The 26,311-nt window shown below is 37.4% G+C and overlaps 1 protein-coding gene across 5 annotated transcripts in view; it reads left to right on the top strand.

Moving 5' to 3' along the window:
• MEIKIN (meiotic kinetochore factor) overlaps positions 1-26,311 on the top strand; it is an 80,507-nt gene that overhangs the window by 50,750 nt on the left and 3,446 nt on the right. For 3 of the 5 annotated variants that reach the window (XM_053220669.1, XM_053220666.1, XM_027076748.2), the window contains 3 exons: positions 2,008-2,088; positions 9,975-10,094; positions 19,623-19,746. In XM_053220669.1, coding sequence (XP_053076644.1) covers positions 2,008-2,088; positions 9,975-10,094; positions 19,623-19,746 — 325 coding nt within the window. Of the gene's footprint in view, positions 1-2,007; positions 2,089-2,786; positions 2,816-9,974; positions 10,095-19,622; positions 19,747-26,311 lie in introns of those variants that run through there. The other 2 variants (XM_053220664.1, XM_053220674.1) reach the window with 2 other exon arrangements.

Raw genomic sequence — 26,311 nt, 5'->3', positions numbered from 1 at the left:
TTATTGGAAAGATTTAGATATATATAGATTTGTTAACCAATCTAGGAAAAAATGCAGTGAGGTTTATATTTATAGCTGTATATAGGCAGGTTTTTTTTAGTGGATTGATAGTTAACAATTATGTCTCTTGGGACCATGGGGAAGTAGATATTCAGACAGAATTAAGAGTTCATTCAAGTGGTATACTGGAGGGGATAACAGCCGAGAAAGGAATATAGGGAGAAAGCAGTATTGGGCAGGAATAGTCTCAGCCCTCATTGCAAGTGTGCCAGAAGCTTTCCCCATAAGGAGCTCTGGAGCAAAGGTTATCTATTACAGGAGTCTTACATTGGGCTTCTATGCTCAAACGTTGGCTGGGGGTTGCCTGAGAAGATGATGACCTCAACCTGAAAGCTGAAGCTTTCCAGAGATTCCAGAGAAGTTGGGAGGGTTGCGGGGGGGAGGACTGTGGCGCTGTCAGGTAACTGCACTCTTTGCACTGGAACAGCAGGTTCTCACTTCACGGAGGTCTGAGCAGAACACCTCCGTGGCAGCCACAATAATAAATACTAGCTATCATTGAATATCTCCTACTCTGTAGGCACTGTAGGTTCTCTTTACATGTATTATTCGTAACCTTTGCACAGCAATCCCTAGGGGTAGAATAATCCCCATCATTCCCTTTCCCAGATGAAGAAAGATTAAATAGCTAATGAATTCAAGAGCTGACAGTGTACCAGCTAAATATACATAAAATTTTTGATAAAAATTTTCCTAATAAACAATCCCATCTTATGTCTTGAACAAACAGCTATTTTAAGAGATTTTAAGCCAGAAAGGAAAGGAAGAGTGAAAGAAAAAAAAAAAGAGAAAATAAAAAAAAAGAAACCTAACACAAATTTGCCTATGATGTTCAAGTTCCAACTCTGAGTTTGTGTTCCAGAGTTGGCTGCATATAATAAACACCTATTCAAAGAGATTTATCAGAGGCACTAGTTGTTTCATGGAATCCAGCAGTTGAAAAGACTGATTGCTAGAAATAAAGTTTTGTGTCTTCTTTTTGAATATTTCTGTCACTCTCTTTCGCAGCTTCCTGTTTGTCTTTGCCTTCCCTGGTTTTTGTCTCTCAGTCTCAAGCTCTGTCTCTCTTCATCCTATCTCTGTCTTGATCTCTCTCCATCTGTTCTTCTCTGTCTCTAATTCTGTTTCTCTGTTAGTTTCTTTCTGTTCACAGTTTGTTGGTCTCTATCTTCTTCATCCTTCTTCTCTTTCCCTCTCTCTTCTCAATCTTTCTCTTTTTTCATTCATCTCTTTTGTCTCCTCATTCTTCCTCCCTTTCCTTCTCCCTTTCCTCCTTTTCCCATTTCCTCCCTCCCCCATCCCTACCTCTCTCTCTCTTAAACTTTTAGGTCTCTGATCCTGTCTTTCTCTTGCTCTCTCTTTCTTGATTTGTCTACCTGTCTCTCTGTGTGTCTGATTCTTTGCATCTTCAAAAAATAGGAATTGAGCCTTTATTATTTCTCTGACTTTGATACTGCATATATGGAAGTGTCTATATACATTTATATGTATTATTTTAAACCAATTATCCTTATTACACATATTTTTAACAGCTTCAGAAATAACTTAAAATCCCTTTCCATAAAAAGTAAAATAATATACTAGGAATTAAACAAATTCTAAAAGTAAAATACTTTTTTATTAGCAGTAAAAAAGATAATCATAGCACCATTTCCTAGTTGAAAACTTAAATTAGTGTTCCTTCTGAAATTAATAGTGATTTCACGCAAAGTATTCTTGCATAGTTCTTGTCCTACATAGAGTTCTCTTAGGAGTGTCTTGACCTAGCTCAAGCCAGAAGATTTTTTAGTTTCTTGTCTAGTGGTTTAAAATTCAATTAGCACATTAAAATTTTATTAGTCTGACACGTTATGATCTAGTCTACTAATTTGATACTGTGTTTTTACTGTATTAAATTTTTTTCTTTCTTTCTGCTATTCAATCCCCTATTTCACAAAACATTTATAGAGTACAAATTCTAGTACTCCTGATAAGAAAAGCAGAGACCTCTTAACAAGTACTCCATCTTCGCAAACTGCTGGTTTAGTGGTAAGTATTAGCATTTGGCACTTGTATCTATTTTCTGGTTCCCCCTCCTCCCTATTTTTCTGTTTGTGCCACACCAGGAGAATTTTGTACATATGGAATGATGTCTGTGGTTTTCTGTTGTATAAACATGCTTTTGCTGGAAGTACTCTATATAGTGCTATATGTGGAAGAAAAATTAGAAAGATTCTTTTTCATTTTTTTATTGTAGTAAAATATGGTAAGTAACTTACCATTTTAACTCTTTTTAACCATACAGTTCAAGTACATTCATATTGTTGTAGAACCATCACTTTTTTTTTCACTCAGAACTTTTTTCTTCTTGCAAAACTGAAACTCCATACATTAAACAATAGCTCCCCATTTCTCCATCCTGTAGTTCCTATCAAACACTATTCTAACTTCTCTCTATGATTTTGACCATTCTAGATACTTCTTATAAATGGAATCATATAGAGTTTGTCCTTTTGTGACAAATTTCATTTAGCATAATGTCCTCACCAATGTTGTAGCCTGTGTCAGAAATTTTTTCCTTTTTAAAGGATTAATATATTCCATTATATGTATATACCACATTTTGTTTATCCATTCAATTGTCTGTGGACATTTGGGTTGCTTCATCTTTTGGCCAGTGTGAATAATGCTGCTTTGAACATGGGTGTTCACATATCTCTTTGTATCTCTTCTTTCACTTCTTTTAGGTATATACTTCAAAGTGAAATTGCTGGATCATATGATAATTCTCATTTTTAACTTTTTGAGGAGCTGCCATACTCTTTTCCATATCAGCTGTACCATTTTACATTCTCCGTAAAATGTACGAGCATTCCAACTTCTCTACATCCTTGCCAACACTTACTATTTTCTGTGTGTTTTTCTGTTTTGTTTTGTTTTGTTTACAATTTTCATTTTATTTCTTACTATAAGGTGGGCATTCATGTTTAATCATATCCACAGACTACCTTGATGAACACAAATGTGTTACGTTATCTTTAAATGAATGTTAATACGTTCTAAGGAAAAAAGTTAGTTACATCATCCTGCCACAAAATTGACACAATGACAGATTAACTCTGCTCCAAGATTTTGAATATATTTTTTTTCTTTAGAAACAGAAATACATCTATCTTCAATTATAAAACACATGTTCATTGAAAATATAAATTTCAAGAAAGGCAGAAAAGAATGAAGAATATACATAGTAGTTTTTTATTTTCCAAGACATTTTTTTCTAGGATGTATTCAAACATAACTGCAATTGTATTTTTATTTTATTTTTTAAATTAAATTCACATTAGTATACAGTGTAATCTTGGCTTCAATGATTTATCTCTTACATATGACACCCAGTGCTTATCCCAAAAAGTGCCCTCTTTAATGCCCATCACCCTTTAACCCACCCATCCCAGCCACCTCCCCGCCAGCAATCCTCAGTTTGTTCTCCATATTTAAGAGTCTCTTATGGTTTGCCTGCCTCTCTGTTTTTATCTTATTTTTCTTTCCCTTCTCCTATGATTATCTGTTATGTTTCTCAGATTCCACATATGAGTGAAATCATGACATTTGTCTTTCTCTGACTGACTTATTTAGCTTAGCATAATACACTCTAGGTCCATCCATTGTGTTGCAAATGACAAGATTATTCTTTTTGATCGCTGAGTAGTATTCTATTGTTTATATGTACCACATCTTTATATATATATAGTTTATTGTCGAGTTGGTTTTCATACAACACCCAGTGCTCATCCCAACAGGTGCCCTCCTCAATGCCCATCACCCACTTTCCCTTCTCTCCCACCTCTCATCAACCCTTAGTTCTCAGTATTTGAGTCTCTTATGGTTTGCCTCCTTCCCTCTCTATAACTTTTTTTTTCCCCTTCCCTTCCCCCCTGGTCTTCTAAGTTTCTCAGGATCCTTGTATGAGTGAAAACATATGGTATCCATCTTTCTCTGCCTGACTTGTTTCACTTATCATACTAATCTATAGTTCCATCCACATTGCTACAAATGGCCAGATTTCATTCTTTCTCATTGCCAAGTAGTATTCCATTGTATGTAGCACATCTTCTTTATCCATTCATCAATTGATGGGCGTTTGGGCTCTTCCCATAATTTGGCTATCGTTGATAGCACTGCTATAGACATTAGGGTGCATGTGCCCCTTTGAATCAGCATTTTTTTATCCTTTGGATGAATACCTAGTAGTGCAATTGCTGGATTGTAAGGTAGTTGTATTTTTAATTTTTTGAGGAGCCTCCATACTGTTTTCCACAGTGGGAGTTTACATTCCCACCAGCAGTGCAAAAGTGTTCCTCTTTCTCCACATCTCTGCATCGCCAACATCTTTTGTTGCCTGAGTTGTTAATTTTAGCTATTCTGACAGGTATGAAGTGATATCTCATTGTGGTTTGATTTGTGTTTCCCTGATGATGAGTAATGTTGAGCATCTTTTCATGTGTTTGTTAGCCATCTGGATGTCTTCTTTGAAATGTCATTTGCAAATATCTTTTCCCATTCCATTGGTTGCCTTTTAGTTTTGCTGTTTGTTTCCTTCACCATGCAGAAGGTTTTTATCTTGATGAGGTCCCAGTATTTCATTTTTGCTTTTGTTTCCTTTGCCTCCAGAAACATGTCAAGTAAGAAGTTGCCATGGCTGAGGTCAAAGAGGTTGTTGCATGTTTTCTCCTCTAGGATTTTGATGGCTTCCTGTCTTATGTTTAGGTCTTTCATCCATTTGAGTTTTTTTGTGTGTATGGTAGAAGAAGGTGGTCCAGGTTCATTCTTCTGCATGTTGCTGTCCAGTTCTCCTAACACCATTTGCTAGAGACTTTTTTTTCCACTGGATACTCTTTCCTGCTTTTTTCAAAGATTAGTTGGCCACATATTTATGGGTCCATTTTTGGGTTTTCTATTCCATTGATCCATGTGTCTGTTTTTGTGCCAATACCAAACTGTCTTGATGATTACAACTCTGTGTTTTTTAAAAAATTTTTTTAATGTTTTTATTTGTTTTTGAGAGACAGAACATGAGTCTGGGAGGGGCAGAGAGAGAGGGAGACACAGAATCTGAAGCAGGCTCCAGGCTCTGAGCTGTCAGCACAGAGCCTGATGTGGGGCTGAAACTCGTGAAACACAAGAACCTGAGCCAAAGTTGGATACTTAACCAACTGAGCCACCCAAGTGCCCCAGCTGTGTTTTTTAACTAATGGCCATCCTCATGGGTGTAAGACGGTATCTCATTATGGTTTTGATTTCTATTTCCCTAATGGCTAGTGATATTGAGCATCTTTTTATGTGCTTATTTGCCACTTATGTATCTTCTTTTGAGACATGTCTACTCAAGTCAATTGCCCATTTTTTAATCAGCTTATTTATTTATTGTTGAGTTATAGGAGTTTTTTAAATTTTTTTATTTGTTTTGAATATTTATTTATTTATTTTTTTCCCAATATATGAAGTTTATTGTCAAATTGGTTTCCATACAACACCCAGTGCTCATCCCAAAAGGTGCCCTCCTCAATACCCATCACCCACCCTCTCCTCCCTCCCACCCCCCATCAACCCTCAGTTTGTTCTCAGTTTTTAAGAGTCTCTTATGCTTTGGCTCTCTCTCCCACTCTAACCTCTTTTTTTTTTTTTCTCCTTCCCCTCCCCCATGGGTTTCTGTTAAGTTTCTCAGGATCCACCTAAGAGTGAAACCATATGGTATCTGTCTTTCTCTGTATGGCTTATTTCACTTAGCATCACACTCTCCAGTTCCATCCATGTTGCTACAAAGGGCCATATTTCATTCTTTCTCATTGCCACGTAGTACTCCATCGTGTATATAAACCACAATTTCTTTATCCATTCATCAGTTGATGGACATTTAGGCTCTTTCCATAATTTGGCTATTGTTGAAAGTGCTGCTATAAACATTGGGATACAAGTGCCCCTAGGCATCAGTGCTCCTGTATCCCTTGGGTAAATTCCTAGCAGTGCTATTGCTGGGTCATAGGGTAGGTCTATTTTTAATTTTTTGAGGAACCTCCACACTGTTTTCCAGAGTGGCTGCACCAATTTGCATTCCCACCAACAGTGCAAGAGGGTTCCCGTTTTATAGGAGTTTTTTAAATATATTTGAGATTTTAACTTCTTATCAGATATATAGTTTGCAAATATTTTCTCCCATTCTGTGGGTTACCTTTTAATTCTGTTGACAGTATCCTTTGTTGTACAAAAGCATTCATTTTTTTTAAATGTTTATTTTTGCGAGAGAGAGGGAGAGAGAGAGAGAGAGAGAAAGAGAGAGAGAGAGAGAGAGAGAGAGAAGGGCAGAGAGAGGGAGACAGGGAATCCAAAGCAGGCTCTCCGCTGACAACAGAGAGGCCCATGTGGGGCTCAAAGTCATGAACCATGAGATCATGACCTGAGCTGAATTCGGACACCTAACCGACTGAGCCACACTAGATACCCCAAAAGCTTTAATTTATATGTAGTCCAATTTATCTATTTTTTCTTTGCCTGTGCTTTCGGTGTCATAGCCAAGAGTGCATTGCACAATTCAATGTCATTAAATTTTCCCCCTCTGTTTTCTTATAAGAGTCTTAGAATTTGGCTCTTACCCAATTAGGGTTCTTCTCATATTCAAGTAAACAACAGGAATACAACTTGCAAGCAGGGCAGAAATGGTGTTCCTCTTTAGTGGGATCAGTTTTCACAGAAGTCCATGAAGCAGTTTATTTAGCAGTTTGGGGACAACTCAGATACAAGAAGATGAGATCTAGTATATTTTGTGATAGCACATAGACATAGCTTCCAGGGTCCCCACAAGAGACATGCCAGATTACAAGTCAGGGAAATTCATGGGCACCTGGGTGGTTCAGTCGGTTAAGTATCTGACTCTGGCTCAGGTCATGATCTCGCAGTTGGTGAGTTCCAGCCCTGCTTCAGGCTCTTTGCTGACAGTTCAGAGCTTGGAGCCTGCTTCAAATTCTTGGAGCCTCTCTCTCTCCCCCTCCTCCCACTCTCACTCTGTCTCTCTTTGTCTCAAAAATAAATAAACATGAAGAGTCAGGGAAATTCAAAATATGGTGCTTTTCATAGGAGCTATTTACATATAGTATATTTATCATTTATTCATAATTCATTTATAGGCTTTCCTAGTCTGGATACAACTTATCATCATTTTTACCACCAGCAATGTTGACATTGTTACCTGTAACACCCTCCTAGTAGAATAGAGTGTGAGAATTAACCATCGATCAATTTTTCAAGCTGAGGAAAAAGGTTCTTTATAGGTTTACTTGTTCTGGCTATTTTATATAACTGGAATCATAGAATATGTGGCCTTTTGTAATTGCCTTCTTTCAGTTAACATAATGTTTTCAAAATTCAGCCATGTTATAACATGTACTTTCTTCCTTATTTCTGGCTGAATAATATCCCATGGCAAGGATATACCACATTTTGCTTACTAATTTGTCAGTTTGGTAGCATTATGAAAAATAATACTGTTATGAACACTCATGTGCAAGTTTTTGTGTGAATATATGTCTTCAACTGTATTGGGTATATACCTGTAACAGGAAGTAGAATCGCTGAGTCACATAGTAATTGTATGTTTAACACTTTTTTGTAGTGGGCTTTTTATTTTTTTTTTTACTTTTTATTTTTTTAAATTTAAATTTTAGTTGACATACAGTGCAATATTGGTTTCAAGAATAGAATTCAGTGATTGATCACTTACATATAATACCCATTGCTTATCACAAGTGCCCTCCTTAGTAACCATCGTCTAGCTAGCCCATCTCCTACCCACCTCCCTCCGTGAATCCATAGTTTGTTCTCTGTCATGAAAAGTCTCTTATGGTTTGTTTCCCTCTCTTCTCTCTCACCCCCCCTTCCTATATGTTCATCTGTTTTGTTTTTTAGATTCTACATAGGAGTGAAATCATATGGTATTTGTCTTTTTCTGATTGACTTATTTCTCTTAGCATAATACATTCTAGCTCCATCCACATCATTGCAAATGGCAAGATTTCATTCTTTTTGATGGTTGAGTAATATTCCACTGGGTACGTATACCAAATATTCTTTATCCATTCATCAGTTGATGGACATTTGCACTCTCTGCATGGTTTGGTTATTGTTGATAATACTGATACAAACATCGGGGTGCATGTACCCCTTCAAATCTGTATATTTGTATCCTTTGGGCAAATACCTAATAGTACAATTGCTGGATTGTAGGGTAGTTCTATTTTTAATTTCTTGAGGAACCTCTGTACTGTTCTTTGGCTGCACCAATTTGCATTCCCGCCAGTAGTGCAAAAGGGTTCCCCTTTTTTTTTTTTTTAAGGGTTCTCCTTTCTTTGCATCCTCACCAATACTTGTTGTTTCTGGTGGTGTTAAATTTAGCCGTTCTGACAGGTGTAAGATGGTATCTCATTGTGGTTTTGATTTGTATTTCCATGATGATGAATGATGTTGACCATCTTTTCATGTGTCTGTTATCCATCTGGGTGTCTTCTTTGGAAAAATGTCTATTCATGTCTCCTGTCCATTTCTTAACTGAGCTGTTTGGTTTTTGGGTGTTGAGTTTGATAAGTTCTTTATAGATTTTGGATATTAACCCTTTCTCAGCTATGTCATTTGCAAATATCTTCTCCCATTCTGTAGGCTGCCTTTTAGTTTTGTTGATTGTTTCCTACACTGTGCAGAAGGTTTTTATCTTGATGAGGTCCCAATAGTTAATGTTTGCTTTTGTTTCCATTGCCTTCAGCAATGTGTCTAGTAAGAAGTTGCTGTGACCAAGGCCACAGAGATTGCTGTGTGTGTTTCTCCTCTAGGATTTTAATGGTTTCCTTTCTCACATTTAGGTCTTTGATCCATTTTGAATTGATTTTTCTGTATGGTATAAGAAAGCGGTCCAGTTTCATTCTTCTGCATGCTGCCATCCAGTTTTCCCAACACCATTTGTTGAAAACACTGTCTTTTTTCCATCGGATATTCTTTCCTGCTTTGTTGAAGAAGAGTTGACCATATAGTTGTAGGTCCATTTCTAGGTTTTCTACTCTGTTCTACTGATCTATGTCTGTTTTTGTGCCAGTAACATACTGTCTTGATGACTACAGCTTTGTAATACAGCTTGAAATCTAGAATCGTGATGCCTCCAGTTTTGTTTTTCTTTTTCAGGATTGGAGTCTTTTGTGGTTCCATACAAATTTTAGGATTATTTGTTCTAGCTCTCTGAAAAATGCAGGTGGTAATTTGGTAGGGATTTCATTCAATATGTAGATTGCTTTGGGGAGTATAGACATTTTAACATTGTTTGTCCTTCCAGTCCCTGAGCATGGGCTACTTTTCCATTTCCTTGTGTCCTCTTTAATTTCTTTCATAAGTGTTCTATAGTTTTCAGAATATAGATCTTTTACCTCTTTAGTTAGGTTTATTCCTAGGTATCTCATTGTTTTTGATGCAATTGGAAATGGGATTGATTCCTTGAATTCTTTTTCTTCTGCTTTGTTATTGGTGTATAGAAATGCACATTGATTTTATATCCTGTGACTTTGCTGAATTCATGTATTCTAGCAATTTTTTGGTGGAGTATTTAGGGTTTTCTACATAGAGTTGTTGTGGGCTTTTTAAAAACAGCTTTATTGAGATATAATTCACATTCCATATAGTTCACCTATTTAGAGTGTGAAATTCACTGCTTTTTAGTGTATTCACAGGTATGTTCAGTCATCACCACAGTCAATTTTAGAATCTTTTTATCACCTTAGAAAGAAACTCCATATTTTTTCACAAGAAAATGCTTCTAATGAGAGAGTATTTCAACTTTAGGTATGTAAAAATAATTGCTTTTCCAGCACTTCACTTCTATAAGAGTAATATATTTTTTATAGATTGATTTGTCCTCAGTGCAGAGAGCATCTTTTGAAGAACTATTTCCAAATGTCAGCACTTATGTTAATTCAAATGAAATTTTTCCAGTGTCAAGTTTGCAAGAAAATTCTTCAAATGAGGTTAGTATTCTCAATTTTTCCTTCAATTACTAAAAGAAATTATTACTATCATATTAGGTACTTAGTATATGATATGCTCTAAGAAATCTGTAGCTCATTTGTGACTAACATCATCTACATGTGGAGGCAGCTATCAGTTACAATTCTAAATAAAAGATATTTAGGCTGCCACAGCCAGAACATTTTGCATTGTCAAGACTTGGGGTTATTAAACAACTAGAGGAAACAGTATTAACCTACTTTGATCCAAAACACCTATTTCATCTATAACATAAAAACTGTGGTCACCAATTTCATTGTGTTAGGATGAATACACAGAAGTATTATGCTTTATTATAAAAGAAAACATAAAAGTCATCAAGCTAAGTGCCATGGGGGTGGGAGTAGAGATAGGGGATAAGCAGAAAAAGAGGGAACAGAAAGTGGGGTATGGGGAGAGAAAGAGCCAGAGAGAAGAAGCATGGGAGCAGACAGACAGAAGGACAGTGTAAGAGAAAGAGGCAGGGAGAAAGAAATAAAAAGGCAAAATTTTAGGGATATGTAGTGGTTTAGTGTAGCCAGATCTTTTCAGTGAGTCCCTGGGGTGAGGATGGGAATCCAGATGGTGGGGAGAAAGCTGGTGATGAGATTCTAAAGGTAAATAAGGGCCAAGATTTCAAAGGGTCTTTAATCCATATTAAACAATTTGGATCTTTTTCCTGAGAGGGGCCAATAATTGTGAACAAGGGATGATATCATATGTCCTTCTGGCTCCAGGGATGGAGAACAGATTATAAAAAGCTGAGACCAGAGGCAGTTAAAGAGATAGTTTCCTGAGAGAGAGAGAGAGAGAGAGAAAGAAAATGTAGTGTAAGAGGCTGAAGGGAAGTAAAAATAAATTGAAATAGGAACTTGGAATGGAAGAAGTAGGGAAACACAAGACTATAGCACATTATATCGAGAGGTCAGGTGAAACGGGAGACTTTTACCTTTTTAAAAAAACATCTTATGGGGTGCCTGGTGGTTCATTTGGTTAAGTGTCCGACTTTTGATTTCAGCTCAGATCATGATCCCAGTGATTGAGCCCTGTGTCAGGCTCCGCACTAAGTATAGAGTCTGCTTAAGATTCTCTCTTTCCATCTGCCCCTCTCCCCCACTTGCATGCTCTCTCTTTAAAATAAAAGGGTGTGCCTGGGCTCAGTTAAGCATCTGACTTTGGCTCAGGTCATGATCTTATGGTTCATGGGTTCAAGCCCTGTGTTGGGTTCTGTGCTTACAGCTCAGAGTCTGAAGCCTGCTTTAGATTCTGTGTCTCCCTCTCTGTCTGCTCCTCCCCAACTCACACTCTGTCTCTCTCTCTCAAAAATAAAATAAACATAAAATAAAGTAAAATAAAAATAAAATAAATTTTAAAGCGTCTTTATTGAGGAATAATTGACATTCAATACACTGCACATTATTTAAAGTGTATAATTTGAAAGTTTTCACATATGTATGCAACTGTGAAACCACCACCACAATCAAGATAGTGAAAATATCTATCAACTCAAAAGTTTCCTCCTCCTGTTTACTAATCTTGTCCTTCCTGCCCCTACCCCCCAAGCAACTACTGATCTAGTTATGGTAATTATAGATTGGTTTACATTTTTCTGGAGTTTGGGGATTACTCAAGTGAGAGATTGGAGAATTTTTGATCTGGCATCTTTTACTTAGCATAATTATTTTGAAATTCATTCATGTTGTTGAGTGCATTGATAGTTTGGCCCTTTTTAGTGATAAGTAGTATTCCATTGTGTGGTATACAGAGGTTTATCCATTCACCCACCACTTGGTATTCCATTGTGTGGTATACAGAGGTTTATCCATTCACTCACGCATTTGGATTGGTTCGCTGCTGGGAACATTCACATACAAGTATTTGTATTGACAAAGATTCTCTTCTTGATCACACTTTAGTTAGGCTTCTCTGAGCCCTCTTCTTAACTAGACCTTGACCTTGGGCTTCTGTGTCCATCCTGAATGTAGTTTTAGCAAGAATTTTCTCAGTTTACAGAGAATATCCCACCCTTGATATCTGATCCCCCTGGACTGCCTTTGGCACCCTAGCCTATTAGGTCTAATTAGGTTCCTGGACCCATTTTCAAAGTGTGTGTGTGTAGTGGGGCTCCCCACACCTCCAACAAGCAATACTCCTCTCAGCAGCTGGGTGTCCTAGAATTCAACTCAGTTCTGACACTTCCCAAAGATATTGGATTCCACAGGTAAAAGGCTTAATTCCACAAGACCACCCTCCACTTCAGATCCCATTTGGAAGCCTAGATTGTTATCTCTGCTTCTCATCAACTGACTTTAAATCAGAGGTTCCCATGACCCCCTCCTTGGATTCTATTAATTTACTGGAGTAGCTCACAGAACTTGGAGAAACATTTTACTTACTGGATTATTGGTTTATTTTGAAAGAGTGTAATTCAGGAATAGCCACATGGAAGAAATGCATAGGGCATTATATGGGGAAAGGGCAAGGAGCTTCCATGCTTTCTTCTAGGGCACCACTGTCCATGAATCTCCATATGTTCATGAACCCAGATACTCTCTGAACCCTGTCCTTTTGGGGTTTTATGGACGCTATGTAACTAAACTAACATGAGTTTGTTCCTTGGTAAGTCACATGTAGAAACTATACCAGATAGAGTTGTCACACAAAGGAAACTTTATTTGCAGCAAATAAGGAGATCATGGGGAATAACTTCCAAAGCCATGACTCCCCAGAAAAGGTGAATGGTTTCCTTTTATTTAGGGTTAGGATGAATATTTAGGTAAAGGAGTTTTGTCATCATATGTGGAGGCAGGCACAAGGTGGTGCATGCGACTTAAGGAAACAAGCTTGTACATATATCATATAATTATGTAAATGAGGCTTGTGCTCCTCCTTGGGCAGAGATTTTAGTGTTACAATGAGGTAAAGGTAACTGCCATTCACAGCTTGGGTCATTCTATAGTTCATCTGTACAAGCGTGAATCAGGGGCAGGGTGGTTATGCTCAAACTGATCTGGGTGGTCTGGCCCTAGAAGGTCTTCTTCCAGGCTATGCCCCTTGGTTCTTTGCCTCTGTTAAGAGATAAACGGGAAAGAAGAGCTTCAGGGAAAATGTGGGACAAAGGTTGGTGGGTACAAGCAGGTGAGCAGTAGAGGTCAGGTCTTGGAGTTTAGCTGGTAACAGATTCATTCTGTAGGTATGGTTGACTAAATCATTGGCCGTTGACAACTGAGTAAACCTCTAGTCCCTCTCCCCTACCTAGGTTATGGGGTGGGCCTAGAAATTCCAACCCTCTAATCCAGGGTCGATTCCCCTGGCAAGCAGCCCCCATTCTTAAGTGCATTCTTAAAGTTTCATCGCATTAACAAAAACACTTTTATTGTTGTTATCACTTAGGGAAATACAAAGGTTTTAGGAGCTCTGTGTCAGCAATGGGGGGAAAACCAAATCTATATTTCTTATTAAAAATCACAGTATCACAGAAAATCTTTACGAAAATCTCCTTACCCTTGATGTCTCTTCATAGTAATTTTCCAACTGCTGACTTCCCCCATTCGGCTTGTTAGCTGTAAACCCCTTGCTGTATTTGCTGTATTTGGATTTAAGTCCAGTCTCTCTCCCCTATTGCAATACCCTATTATAATAGTCTTTTTTTTTTTTTTTAAGTATGGTTGACATACAATGTTACATTAGTTTTAGTTGTGTAACATAGTGAGCCTCACATCTGGCTCCCAGCTCTCAGCAGGGAGCCAGCTTCAGATACTCTGTTCTATTGATCTTTTGTCTAGCTTTGTACAAGTACCACATAGTATTAAATAATGTGGCACTATAACAATTCTTGAAATTAGGTAGTATTAGCCCTCTAACTTTGTTCTTCTTTTTCAATTGTTTAGGCTATTCTAGGTCCCTTGCATTTCTATATGAATTTTAGAATCAGCTTGTTGTTTTCTACCAAAAGAAAAAAAATCCTGATGGAATTTTGATTTAGGATTGAATTAATCTACAGATTAATTTGGGCATAATTGACATCATGACGTTATTGAGTCTTCCAACCCAAGAAAAATGTAAAGCTATCCATTTTTTGAGTCTTTAATTTCTCTCTGAAACATTCTGTAGTTTTCACTCTTTGGGTCCCACTTATTCCCACTTGATGTCATCATTTCCCACCTGACGACAGTATTTTATATTCTTGATACTATTGTAAATGGTATTCTTAATTTCAATATCTGACTATTAATGCTAGCATATAAAAATACTTTTTTGTGTGTATATTGATCATCATATTAATCTGTTCGGGTTGCCATAATCAAATACTATAGACTGGGTGGCTTCCACAACAGAAATTTATTTTCTCACAGGGATGGAGCTTGGCAAGTCCAAGACCACGGTGTTGACCTATTCAGTTCCCCCAAGGGCTTTCTTCTGTCTTGTAAATGTGTACCTTCTTGCTGTGATTTCACTTGGCGTTTTCTCTCTTTGCACAAAGAAAAAAGAGCTCTGGTATTGCTTCCCCTTCTTAAAAGGGCACCAGCACTCTCAGATTAGGACCTCACCCTTATTAATTCAGTTAACCGTTATCACCCTCTCACAGAGCCTATCTCCAAATATAGTCTCATTGGGAGTTAGGGCTTCAACATATGAAATTTCTTTAATTATTTATTTATTTAATATTTTTTAATGTTTATTTATTTGTGTGGGGAGAGAGAGAGATTGCATGTGTATGAGTTGGGGAGGGCCAGGAAGGGAGAGAGAGACTCCCAAGCAGGTTCCATGCTCAGTGTGGAACTCAATATGGAGCTTGATCTCATGGCTGTGAGATCATGACCTGAGCTGAAGTCAAGAGTCAGGTGTTTAACCGACTGAGCCACCCAGGCGCCCCTCACCATATGAATTTTGTGGGAACAGAAACATTCTATTCATAAGTATATTGTAAACTTGCTAAACTTAATTATTAGTTCTAGTAGTCCTCCATACCCCCAAGATTCCATTGGGCCTTGGGCAGTTATATTGTCTGTGGAAAAAAAGGTTTACCTCTTCCTTTTTAATCCAGATGCCTTTTTTTTTCTTGACTAATTTCACTAGCTAGATTTTCCTGTACAATGCTGGGAGAGCAGTGAGGAGAGCAGATATCCTTGCCTTGTTTCTGTACTTTGAGGGAAAATACTCACTAGTTCACCATTAAATATGATCTTAGCTATAAGTTTTTCCTATGTTGAGGAAGTTCCCACCTTTTCCTAATGTACTTAAGAGTTTTTGTCAGGAATGGATGCTGGATTTTTGCCAAATGTACTTTTTTTAGTTATTAAGATGATAATAGAATTTTTCTTTTTTAGTTTGTTAATATGATGAGTTGATGATTATGAATTGAGTATAATATATTGATTTTAGAGAGAGACAGAGCGCAAGCAGGGGAGGGGCAGAGAGAGAGGGAGACACAGAATGGAAGGAGGCTCCAGGCTCTGAGCTGTCAGCATAGAGCCTGATGTGGGGCTTGAACCCATGAACTGTGAGATCATGACCCAAGCCAAAGTTGGCTGCTCAAATGACTGAGCCACCCAGGTGCCCCTGGTATATGTTTATTTTTATATATTGATATATTTAATTTGTGAAAATATTTTTAGAATTTTTCCATCAGTGTTGGTGAGGGTCTTTAGTTTCATTGATTGATTGATTGATTGATTGATGTCTGTGTCTGAGTTTGGCATCAGAGTAATGCTAACCTCATAGAACAAGTTGGAAAGTACTCCTTCATCTTCAGTTTTCTGGAAAAGAACTAGTATTTCTGCCTTCAATGTTTAGTAGTGTTCACTAGTGAAGTCATCTAGACCTGGAGTTCTTTTTTTTTTTAAATGAAATAAGCTATCCTTAAAAATCTCTTTAGGGCCTGGTGGCTCAGTTGGTTGAGCATCCGACTTTGGCTTGGGTCATGATCTCATGGTTCCTACATTCCAGCCCCACATCTGGATCTCAGCTCTCAGCCTGGAGCCAGCTTCAGATCCTCTGTCTCCGTCTCTCTTTGCCATGTATGTGCCCACACATGCGTACTCTCTCACTCTTTCTCTCTCTCAAAAATAAACATTTAAAAAAAATCTCTTTAGGGTTATTCAACTTACCTATTTCTTCTTGAGTGAACTTTGGTAGTTTGTGTATTTCAAGGAATTTGTCTATTTTTTAGAAGTTGTCAAATTTATTGTCAAGTGTTCTTTATAGTGTTCCCTTGTTATCCTTTTAATATGTTGGTATCGGTAGTGATATAGCCTTTTTCATTCCTGATATTGATAATTTGTGTCTTATTTTTTTTCTTTCCTCATTAATATGGCTAGAAGTTTGGTTTATTGATTTTTCTCTATTTTTCTATTTTCTATTTTATTGATTTCTCCTCTCATGTTATTTTCTTTTGTCTGCTTACTTTGGATTTGGTTTTCTTTTCTTACTTTTTTAAGGTAGAAGGTGAGGTCATTAATAAGAATCTTTCTTGTTTTCTTTTCTCTTTTTTAAAAATATTTATTTTTGAGAGAGAGAGAGAGAGAGCACATGAGCAGGGAAGGGACAGAGACAGAGGTAGACACAGAATCCAAAGCAGGCTCCAGGCTCTGACCTGTCAGCACAGAGCTCACTGTGGGGTTTGAACTCCTGAACCTCAAGATCATGACCTGAGCTGAAGTCAGATACTCAACCGACTGAGCCACCCAGGTGTCCCGATATTGGCCATTCTAATAGGTGTGTAGTAGTATCTCGTTGTTTTAATTTGCACTCCTTGATGAGAAAATGTCATGTGGAACATCATTTAAAATGCTTACTTGCCATCTATATATCTTTTTTTTTAATTTTTTTTTTAACATTTATTTATTTTTGAGACAGAGAGAGACAGAGCATGAACGGGGGAGGGTCAGAGAGAGGGAGACACAGAATCCGAAACAGGCTCCAGGCTCTGAGCTGTCAGCACAGAGCCCGACGCGGGGTTCAAACTCACAGACCGTGAGATTATGACCCGAGCCGAAGTCGGCCGCTTAACCGACTGAGCCACCCAGGCGCCCTGCCATCTATATATCTTTGGTGTACTGTCTAGAAAAGCCTTTGGCCTGTTTTTTAATTGTGTTGGGTTTTTTACTATTGAGATTTAAAGAGTCCTTTGTAAGAGTTATGACCCCTTTGAGTATCCATGCCAGATAGTTTATGCTAACAATGTGATTTATGGTAAATACCTGTTTTTGATACCTGAGGCTTTGGGCTACCTCTGTATCAGTTTGACCTCTGGGAGACTGGGATCTGAGTCAAAGTTTACTGGGCTTCTGATGTTGGCAACACTTTGCACTTGGGAAAATTAAACACCATCCATGTGACTCAACTAGGAGAGACAACTGGAAGCTTATCATCCTGTTGTGAGCTCTGTATACTTTTTCTCCTGGACTCCCCCTATATGCCTTTTCCTTTTGTGGATTTTAATTTGTATTCTATTGTATCGTAAACCATAACTGTGAATATACCAGCTTTTCTGAATCTTGTGATTCCTTTTGGCAAATCATTAAGCCTGTGGTGGGTGGTCTTGGGGACTTTTTAAAGTTAAACTTTCCGGACTTTATAAAGTACTTCTTATTGTGGGTATGCTATAATTTCACTGGGATGTATACTTAAAAAGATTAGTATTGTGTTTGCTTTTGTTTTTTTATTGTAATGTTGCTTAGAATTTTAGGCTTCCTGAATGTGTGTACTCATGTCTTTCATCAGTTTGGGAAATTTCTGAGCTATTATCTGTTTTATTCTCTCTGGAATGGTAACTGGCATAAGTTAGGCATCTTTCTATCCTCCATATCTTTAAAAGTCTATTTAATATTTCTCATTTATTTTTTGGGGTACCTATGTGGCCCAGTCAGTTAAGCATCCAACTCTTGATTTTGGTTCAGGTCATGATCTCATGGTGCATGGATTCAAGCCCTGCGTTGGGCTCTGAAATGATAATGAAAGGCCTGCTTGGGATTCTCTCTCTCTCTCAAAAATAAATAAACATTAATTCTTCAGTTGTGTCTATTTTGCTCCTTAAGACCTCCATTGAATTTTGCATTTCAAAAATTTTATTTTTCATTTCAAGACATTCTAGTTGTTTCTTTCTCAAATCTACTTTTCACTCCTGTAGTCTCTTGTTGCTTGCTCATCCATGAGATTTCTATTGTTAATTCTTTAATAATTTCATACATTGTTATTCTATTCTGATTTGGCAGTTCTGATATCTGATGTTCTATAGGTTTAACCCCATTGTTTGATACTGTACAGTCAGTCTTATATATGGTAGCTTGATTTGTCATGAGTTTGGTATTTCATTATTGCTATAATAAAATTAGAGGATAAGGTCAAATATATTTTGTCTCTTATTTCTGCTTGGAACTATTCTGAGCTGAATCTTGAAGAACAACTCTGATACTGACCCTGATCATTTATTTCCTTGCTCTTAGTTGATAAAAATCCTATCAATGTATCCCATCCATTATATATATATATATATATATATATATGTGTGTGTGTGTGTGTGTGTGTGTGTGTGTGTGTATCCCTAAGAGGATTTATATCTGTTTCTACTACAACAGCTATAGCAAGGATTGAGTATCAATCTAGGACCACTTTAGTCCCCTCAAGGATTTTGGCTTAGTGCCAGAGTCTCAAGTTCAGCAATTCCATCTTCCTGCTGGCCCATTTACAATGTTCTTGTCTCAGCCAGTCACTGTGCCCCCAGGGCATGACATATGTTGATCGGCTAGGTTGGGTCCTACAGCCATCTTGGTACCCAGAAGTACTATCAATTCCACCTGAGCCATAAGGAAAGGGTGGTGTGCAGCCTAAGAGAATGAGTAGATTCTTTTAAGAAAACTCTGGTACTGTTTAGAGTCCGAAAAATGGAAAAGATGCTAGGCAGGAAAATAGCAGATATCCACTACAGAGGATGATATGAATTTTACAGCAGAAGATGTTTCTGTATCAGCTTTACCTAAAATGTAAGGAGCCCTTGATAAATACATATCTCTACTTCTGAGTTCTAAGAAGTAAGGTGTGTTACTTTAATCTAGAGCCTGTCTTGTCTGTTTGATGGGCAGCTGTCAAAATTCATTGAGTTGAGAAATCAAGGAAATCTAGTGTTTGGCTCAGAATTAAATTAAATTTATGTTTTAATTCAGTAAATTATATAGACTTGCTCTCACACTTTGGAATGCTTGAATCTTAACTCTATCATTACTCTCTCTGTGTCCTTAAATAAGTTACCCAAATTCTTTTAACTGAAGTTTCTCATTTTCAAATAGTGTTGAATATAATCTGCCTTATCTGCTTCTGGTGATTATTAAATAAGGAAATGTTTTCAAACCGATTCATTAGTGTCTGGAGTGGAGTAAGCATTTCATAAATGCTTTCTATAGTTAATATGTATGAAATATGGATGTTGAGAATATTTGCCTTTGAAATAAAACAACATACGAATATAGTACCTGGAAGAATTATGCATTACCTGCTTTTTTCTTTTTCAGTTTCCTTCAAATAAATCAGAAATATGTTGTATTATTAGAGCAACACCGGGAAATAGACAAGTGAAAAGTAAAGGTGTTGTTGTAAAGAAGAAGAAATATTCTCCACCTAAAGATATTCCCCAAGGTACTATAGTGTGAATGCAGAGCCTACTTTTTGGGTGATATAAAACATTCTTTCATGGTAAATTCCTTATGCGCACAGGAAGTCTGCTTATAAATTGTATTCTTAGAGCTCTTGTACAAAGTGAAAATGGTGAAATTATAAAAAGTTTGGTTCAGTGTCAGAACCTGACCAGAAAAAAATTTTAATGTCAAATACTTAATCTTTTGAAAAATTAGCTTATGCCACTGAGTTAAATATATTTATCTAGGATACTGTTTTCAACTATTTGAAATTTAGTGTTATTGGGTTTCACTTTTATTTATTTATTTATTTATTTATTCATTTTTAATTTAAATCCAAGTTAGTTAATATGTAGTGTAATAATGATTTTAGGAATAGAATTTACTGATTCATCACTTACATATAACACCCACTGCTTCTCCCAATAAGTTCCCTCCTTAATGTCTATCACCCACTTAGCCCATTCTCCACCAAACACTCCACCAGTAACCTCAGTTTGTTCTCTTTACTTAAGAGTCTCTTATGGTTTGCCTCCCTCTCTGTCTTTATCTTATTTTTGCTTCTCTTCCCCTATATTCATCTGTTTTGTTTCCTAAATTCCATATATGAGTGAAATCATACACTATTTGTCTTTCTCTGACTGACTTATTTTTTTAGCATAATACACTCTGATTCCATCCACGTAATTGCAAGTGACAAGATCCCACTCTTTGTGATCACCAAGTAGTATTCCATTGTATATGTATAATATATACCACATCTTTATGCATTCATCAGTTGATAGACATTTGGGTTCTTTCTATACTTTGGCTATTGTTGATAGCACTGCTATAAACATTGGGGTGCATGTGCGCCTTTGAATCAGCATTTTTGTATCCTTTGGATAAACACCTACTAGTGCAATTGCTGGATTTTTTGAGGAACCTCCATATTGTTTTTCACAGTGGCTGAACCAGTTTGCATTACCACCAGCAGTGCAAAAGCATTCTTCTTTCTCCACATCTCTGCATTGCCAACATCTGTTGTTGCCTGAGTTGTTAATTTTAGCCATTCTGACAGGTGTGAAGTGGTATCTTGTTGTGGTTTTTATTTGTATTTCCCTGATGATGAGTGATGTTGAGCATCTTTTCATGTGTTTGTTAGCCATCTGGATGTCTTCTTTGGAAAAGTGTCTATTCATGTCTTCTGCCCATTTCTTCACTGGATTATTTGTTTTTGGGGTGTCCAGCTTGGTAAGTTCTTTATAGATTTTGGATACTAACCCTTTATGTGATATGTCATTTGCACATATCTTCTCCCATTCCATCGGTTGCCTTTTAGTTTTGCTGATTGTTTCCTTCACTGTGTAGAAGCTTCTTATCTTGATGAAGGCCCAGTAGTTCATGTTTGCTTTTATTTCCCTTGCCTTTAGCAACATATCTAGTATGAAGTTGCTTGGTGGAGGTCAGAGAGGTTGCTGCCTGTTTTCTCCTCTAGGATTTTGATGGTTTCATTTCTCACACTTAGGTCTTTCATCCACTTTGAATTTATTTTTGTGTATAGTGTAAGAAAGTGGTCCAGGTTTATTCTTATGCATGTTGCTGTCCAGTTTTCCCAGTACCATTTGTTGAAGAGACTGTCTTTTTTCCATTGGATATTCTTTCCTGCTTTGTTGAAGATTAGTTGGCTATATGTTTGTGGATCCATTTCTGGGTTCTCTATTCTGTTCAATTGATCTATGTGTTTGTTTTTGTGCCAGTACCATACTGTCTTGATGATTACAGCTTTGTAATATAGCTTGAAGTCCAGAATTGTGATGCCTCCAGCTTTGGATTTCTTTTTCAACATTGCTTTGGCTATTTGGGGTCTTTTCTGTTTCCATACAAATTTTAGAATTGTTTGTTCTAGCTCTGTGAAGAATGCTGGTGTAATTTTGATAGGGGTTGCATTGAATATGTAGATTGCTTTGGGTAGTACTGACATTTTGACAATATTTGTTCTTCCAATCCATGAGCATGTAATGTTTTTCCATTTTTTTGTGTGTCTTCTTCAATTTCTTTTACAAGCTTTCTATAGTTTTCAGTGTATAGATTTTAAACCTCTTTGGTTAGGTTTACTCCTAGGGGTTTTATGGTTTTTAGTACAGTTGTAAATGGAATTGATGCCTTGATTTCTCTTTCTTTTGCTTCATTGTTGGTTTGTAGAAATGCAACCAAATTCTCTACATTGATTTTATATCCTGTGACTTTGCTGAATTCATGGATCATTTCTAGAAGTTTTTTGGTAGAGTCTTTGGGTTTTCCACATAGAGTATCATGTCATCAGCAAAGAGTGAAAGTTTGACTTCCTCCTTGATGATTTGGATGCCTTTTATTTCTTTGTGTTGTCTGATTGCTGAGGCTACAACTTCCAACACTATGTTGAGTAACAGTGGTGAGAGTGGACATCCCTGTCATTTTCCTGACCTTAGGGGGAAGGCTCGCAGTTTTTCCCTAGTGAGGATGATATTAGCTATGAGTCTTTCATATATGGCCTTTATGACCTTGAGGTATGTTCCTCCTATCCCTACTTACTTGAGGGTTTTTATTAAGAAAGGATGCTGTATTTTGTCAAATGCTTTTTCTGCATCTATTGAGAGGATCATGTGGTTCTTATCCTTTCTTTTATTAATGTGATGTATCACATTGATTGATTTGTGGATATTGAACCAGCCCTACATCCCAGGAATAAATCCCACTTGATCATGGTGAATAATTCTTTTAATATATTGTTGAATCTGGTTTGCTAGTAGGGTTTCACTTTTAGTAGCATTCTTTCTGAAAATATTTTTCATATATTTTTACATTCACTTACCATTGGTTGAGCACCTCCTCTGTGAAAGGATCTGAGCTAAGTTTGTATTATATCTCATTTATTTCTTACTATGGCTTTATAATAGACAGATGTTTATTATTCTCATTTTATATGTAAAGAATATGGAACTTAAAATAATATGCGTTTTGTCCAAGATTTTACTGCTATTGGGTGGTAGAGAAGAATTCAATCTCTCGAGGTTTTTTTTAACTCCAAATTTAGGTTTTTCTGTATTCTCCTGACTGTATATCAGACAGAATGTCTGATTAATCATTGGAGCCTGGGGACATTTTATGAGTAAGCAGGCAATGAAGCAATTGAAATTTAATAGGTTATGTAAAACCTCAATCCAACTAAACTGCTTGCTTTTGATCCTTGTCCCCATTTCTGCTACACAGTCTGCTCTGAGCACTCCCTAAATCCACAGAAGTCTTTTTCTTTTTTTTAATTCAGTGCTACTCATTTGACGCTTAGTAATATATTACTACCTCACATAATTCACAATGCTGACTTTTCATATTCTTCAGGTTATGAGGTTTTCAAAGACAGAGACCCCATAATAGGCTTTTTTCTATCTCTGTCTCTGATGACATTAGCTTGGTAGTAGGGAATAGTAGATGACATATCAGTCAGGTTTTTCCCAAAGAAGCAGAACTAGTAGGTTATAAGTACACACGTAGACCTAGATGTATACATATATATATATATAGAGAGAGAGAGAGAGAGAGAGGTATTTCAAAGAATTGACTTATGCAGTTGTAGGGTCTGGCTGAAAACTATAGGGCAGACTGGAAACTCTTGGGTGGGAACTGATGATGCAGTCCTTAGGAAGTATTTCTTCTTTCTCAGGGAAACCTCGGTTTTGCTCTTAAGGCCTTTCAACTGATTGGTGAGGCCCAATTATCAAGGATAATCTCTTATCAGATTAGTCTGTTATTATAGATATTAAACTTATCTACAAATTATCTTCACAGCAATACCAAGATTATTATTTAGTGTAATTGGGTAATATAGCCTAACCAAATTGACACATACAACAAACCATCACAGTCTACTTCATGTCAAGTATGTGTTCATACACATCTCCTTAAATCATATTTAATCTGTAAATAAAGACAGTAACAAAGTCATACTTCTGCCTAACATAATGTACCTGTCCTACATACAATCCAAAATGTGCTAATTCCTTTCCCAGAAGAGGATCCAAAATCCTTGGTGGTGGGGGGGGGAGGGGGGTTTGCTCTTCTTGATACCCTGTAACTCAAGTGCTATGATATAAAGTGAATTTATTATTAAGACATTTTATGTTAGATGATATGGGAATAAGAGGGGGAAGAAAACAAAGATACTTGCTTAAACTAGTCATGTGGACATAACTGGTATTTATAACTACCTTCCTCCACTACCCATTTCATATTTTTTTCTTCCTCAGCAAGCACCTCAGCTGGTTATAGTTCTTAAACTCGTAGGGTGATACATACCTCATTTAAGTAGGGTCTAGGCCATTAGTCCTGCTTGGATTGGGTTGTCGTAATTTTCCACTGACCTTAATCACAGGGCATGGTAATACTAAGAGATGTCTTAAGGAATCTCTTGTATTCTGGACATACTCTTCCTTGCCTCCATTGTGGAGGAAATTTCGCCTTGGTAGTCAGGATCAGTCACCCCACCAGCACAGTAATTCTCTTCTTTGTCTGTTGATTCAGAGGCCTGAGGAGCCCAAAGCAGCCAAGTGGCAGTCTTAACTTCCAGTTCAATAGAATCATTGTTGTGTCTGTTGGTGGACGCATCCCTTCCTTTGGAACTAAGACCTCTAGGACAGCTGAGCATAAAGTCATGGGAACAGGAAGCAAAAAATTTTTGCTAGTGGGTTACGAGTGGTTATATTGAGTGATCTCCGTTCCACCTCCATTTCTTGATTCCTGCGCCTGTGAATCCTGGCTGTGGGAGAAATAGTACCATATATTTGATGCTGATTCAGAACGTATACAACATTCTGGAGAACCTTGTCCCAGCCCTGCAAGATATTGCTGCCTAATTGGTACTCTAACTAAGTCTTCAAAAGGCCATTCTACTATTCTGTCAAGTCAGCTGCTTCAAAATTGTGGGGAACATCGAAATATCAGTGAATTATATGAACTGGGCCTTTTGCCACATTTCTTTTGCTGTGAAGTCAGTTCCTTGATGAGAAGCAATGTTCTTCGGGATACCATGAAGGTGGATAAAGCATTTTCTAAGTCCTTGGATGGTGGTTTTGGTAGAAGCATTGCATGCATGAAAGGCAAATCCATATCCAAAGTAAGTGTCTATTCCAGTAAGAGTAAAATGCTGTCCCTTCCATGATGAAAGTGGTGCGAGGTAATCATCCTGCCACCTGGTAGCTGGCTGATCACTCCAGGGAATGGTTCCTTATTGGGAATTAGGTGTTGGTCTCTCCTACTAATAAATTGAATATTCATCAGTGATGGTAGCCAGGTTGGCTTTAGTGGACTGCTGAGCCCATGTATAACCACTGTCCCTGCCACCATGGCCCCTTTGTTCATTAGTTTATCAGTTGGTGATGGAGGCGGCTGGGGAAAGAGGCTAACTGGTATTTACAGAATGGGTCTTCTTATCTACTTGATTACTAAAGTCTTTGTCTGCTGAGATCATCCTTGGATTAGTAGTCACAGGGAACACAGATATCTTCACATTTTTTGCCCATTCAGGTAAGTCTATCTATATGCTTCTTCTCTAAATTTTCTTGTTATTAATTTTCCAGTCATGTCCCTTCCAAGTCCCTAACTGTCCAGCCAAACTATAGGCCACAATCCATGAATCAGTATATAACCACATATCTGGCCATTTTTCCTTTTAACAAAGGGAACATTGCGATATATTTCTTGAAGTTCTTTCTGCCCACTGGGAGAATATACCTTCACCAATTTTCTTCAAGGATGCCACAGAAAGGAGCTTTTAGGTTGTGCCTGCATATCTGTAAACCAAGTCTGAGGTGTTTTTTTTTTCTTCAGTAAGCTGATTGTAGAGAGAATTCTTCATGATGCCAAAAGTACAGGCGGGGAGAGAGAAGATAGTATAGCAGTAGTGTGGACCATAGGCATTTGGGCCACTTCCTCATCTAACTTACTTGTGCCTTTCAGGCTCGAGCTCAGTTTTGTATATGCCATTTCTCTTTCATAGTGTAGTGATGCTCTGCACAGCTAACTTTATGGCTTGGTGCATCAGACTGTGCATAATTTGTGATGGGCAGCTTAGCTCTCTTTGTAACTTGGTGTTCCGTGGTTAAGTATTGAGTCACTACTAAGGCCCAGTAGCAGACCAAAAGCTGTTTGTAAAAAAAAAAATAGTAGTTGTTCACAGGAGATGCCAGAGATGTGCTCCAAAATCCTAAGGACCTGTGTGCTGTGATTCACCTACAGGATCCAATAAAACATGTATATTTCTCACTGACATTTCATGCACCACTGGATCTGCTAGATCTTTTGGTACAAGTGTCAGAGCATCTTGCTCAGTAGCCTGGACCTGTTGTAGAACCTTCTCCTATTCTAAGGCTTCCTCAAAACCAGTAGCCTTTAGGTACTTGGTAAATGGGTTGAAGTAGTATACTCAAATGAGGTATGTGTTGACTCCAAAATCTGAAAAGACCCAGTAGGAGGGGCCAGATGCAACAACTTATCAGTTTTTGGTTGTAGGAGGAGCAATAACTTACAATTTATTTTAGGAGGTATATTTC

Source organism: Acinonyx jubatus, chromosome A1 (genome assembly GCF_027475565.1).
Source record: "Acinonyx jubatus isolate Ajub_Pintada_27869175 chromosome A1, VMU_Ajub_asm_v1.0, whole genome shotgun sequence".
Taxonomy (NCBI): Eukaryota; Metazoa; Chordata; class Mammalia; order Carnivora; family Felidae; genus Acinonyx; species Acinonyx jubatus.
Note: the sequence above shows the minus strand (reverse complement) of the source record. Positions and strands in the feature narration are given on the sequence as shown.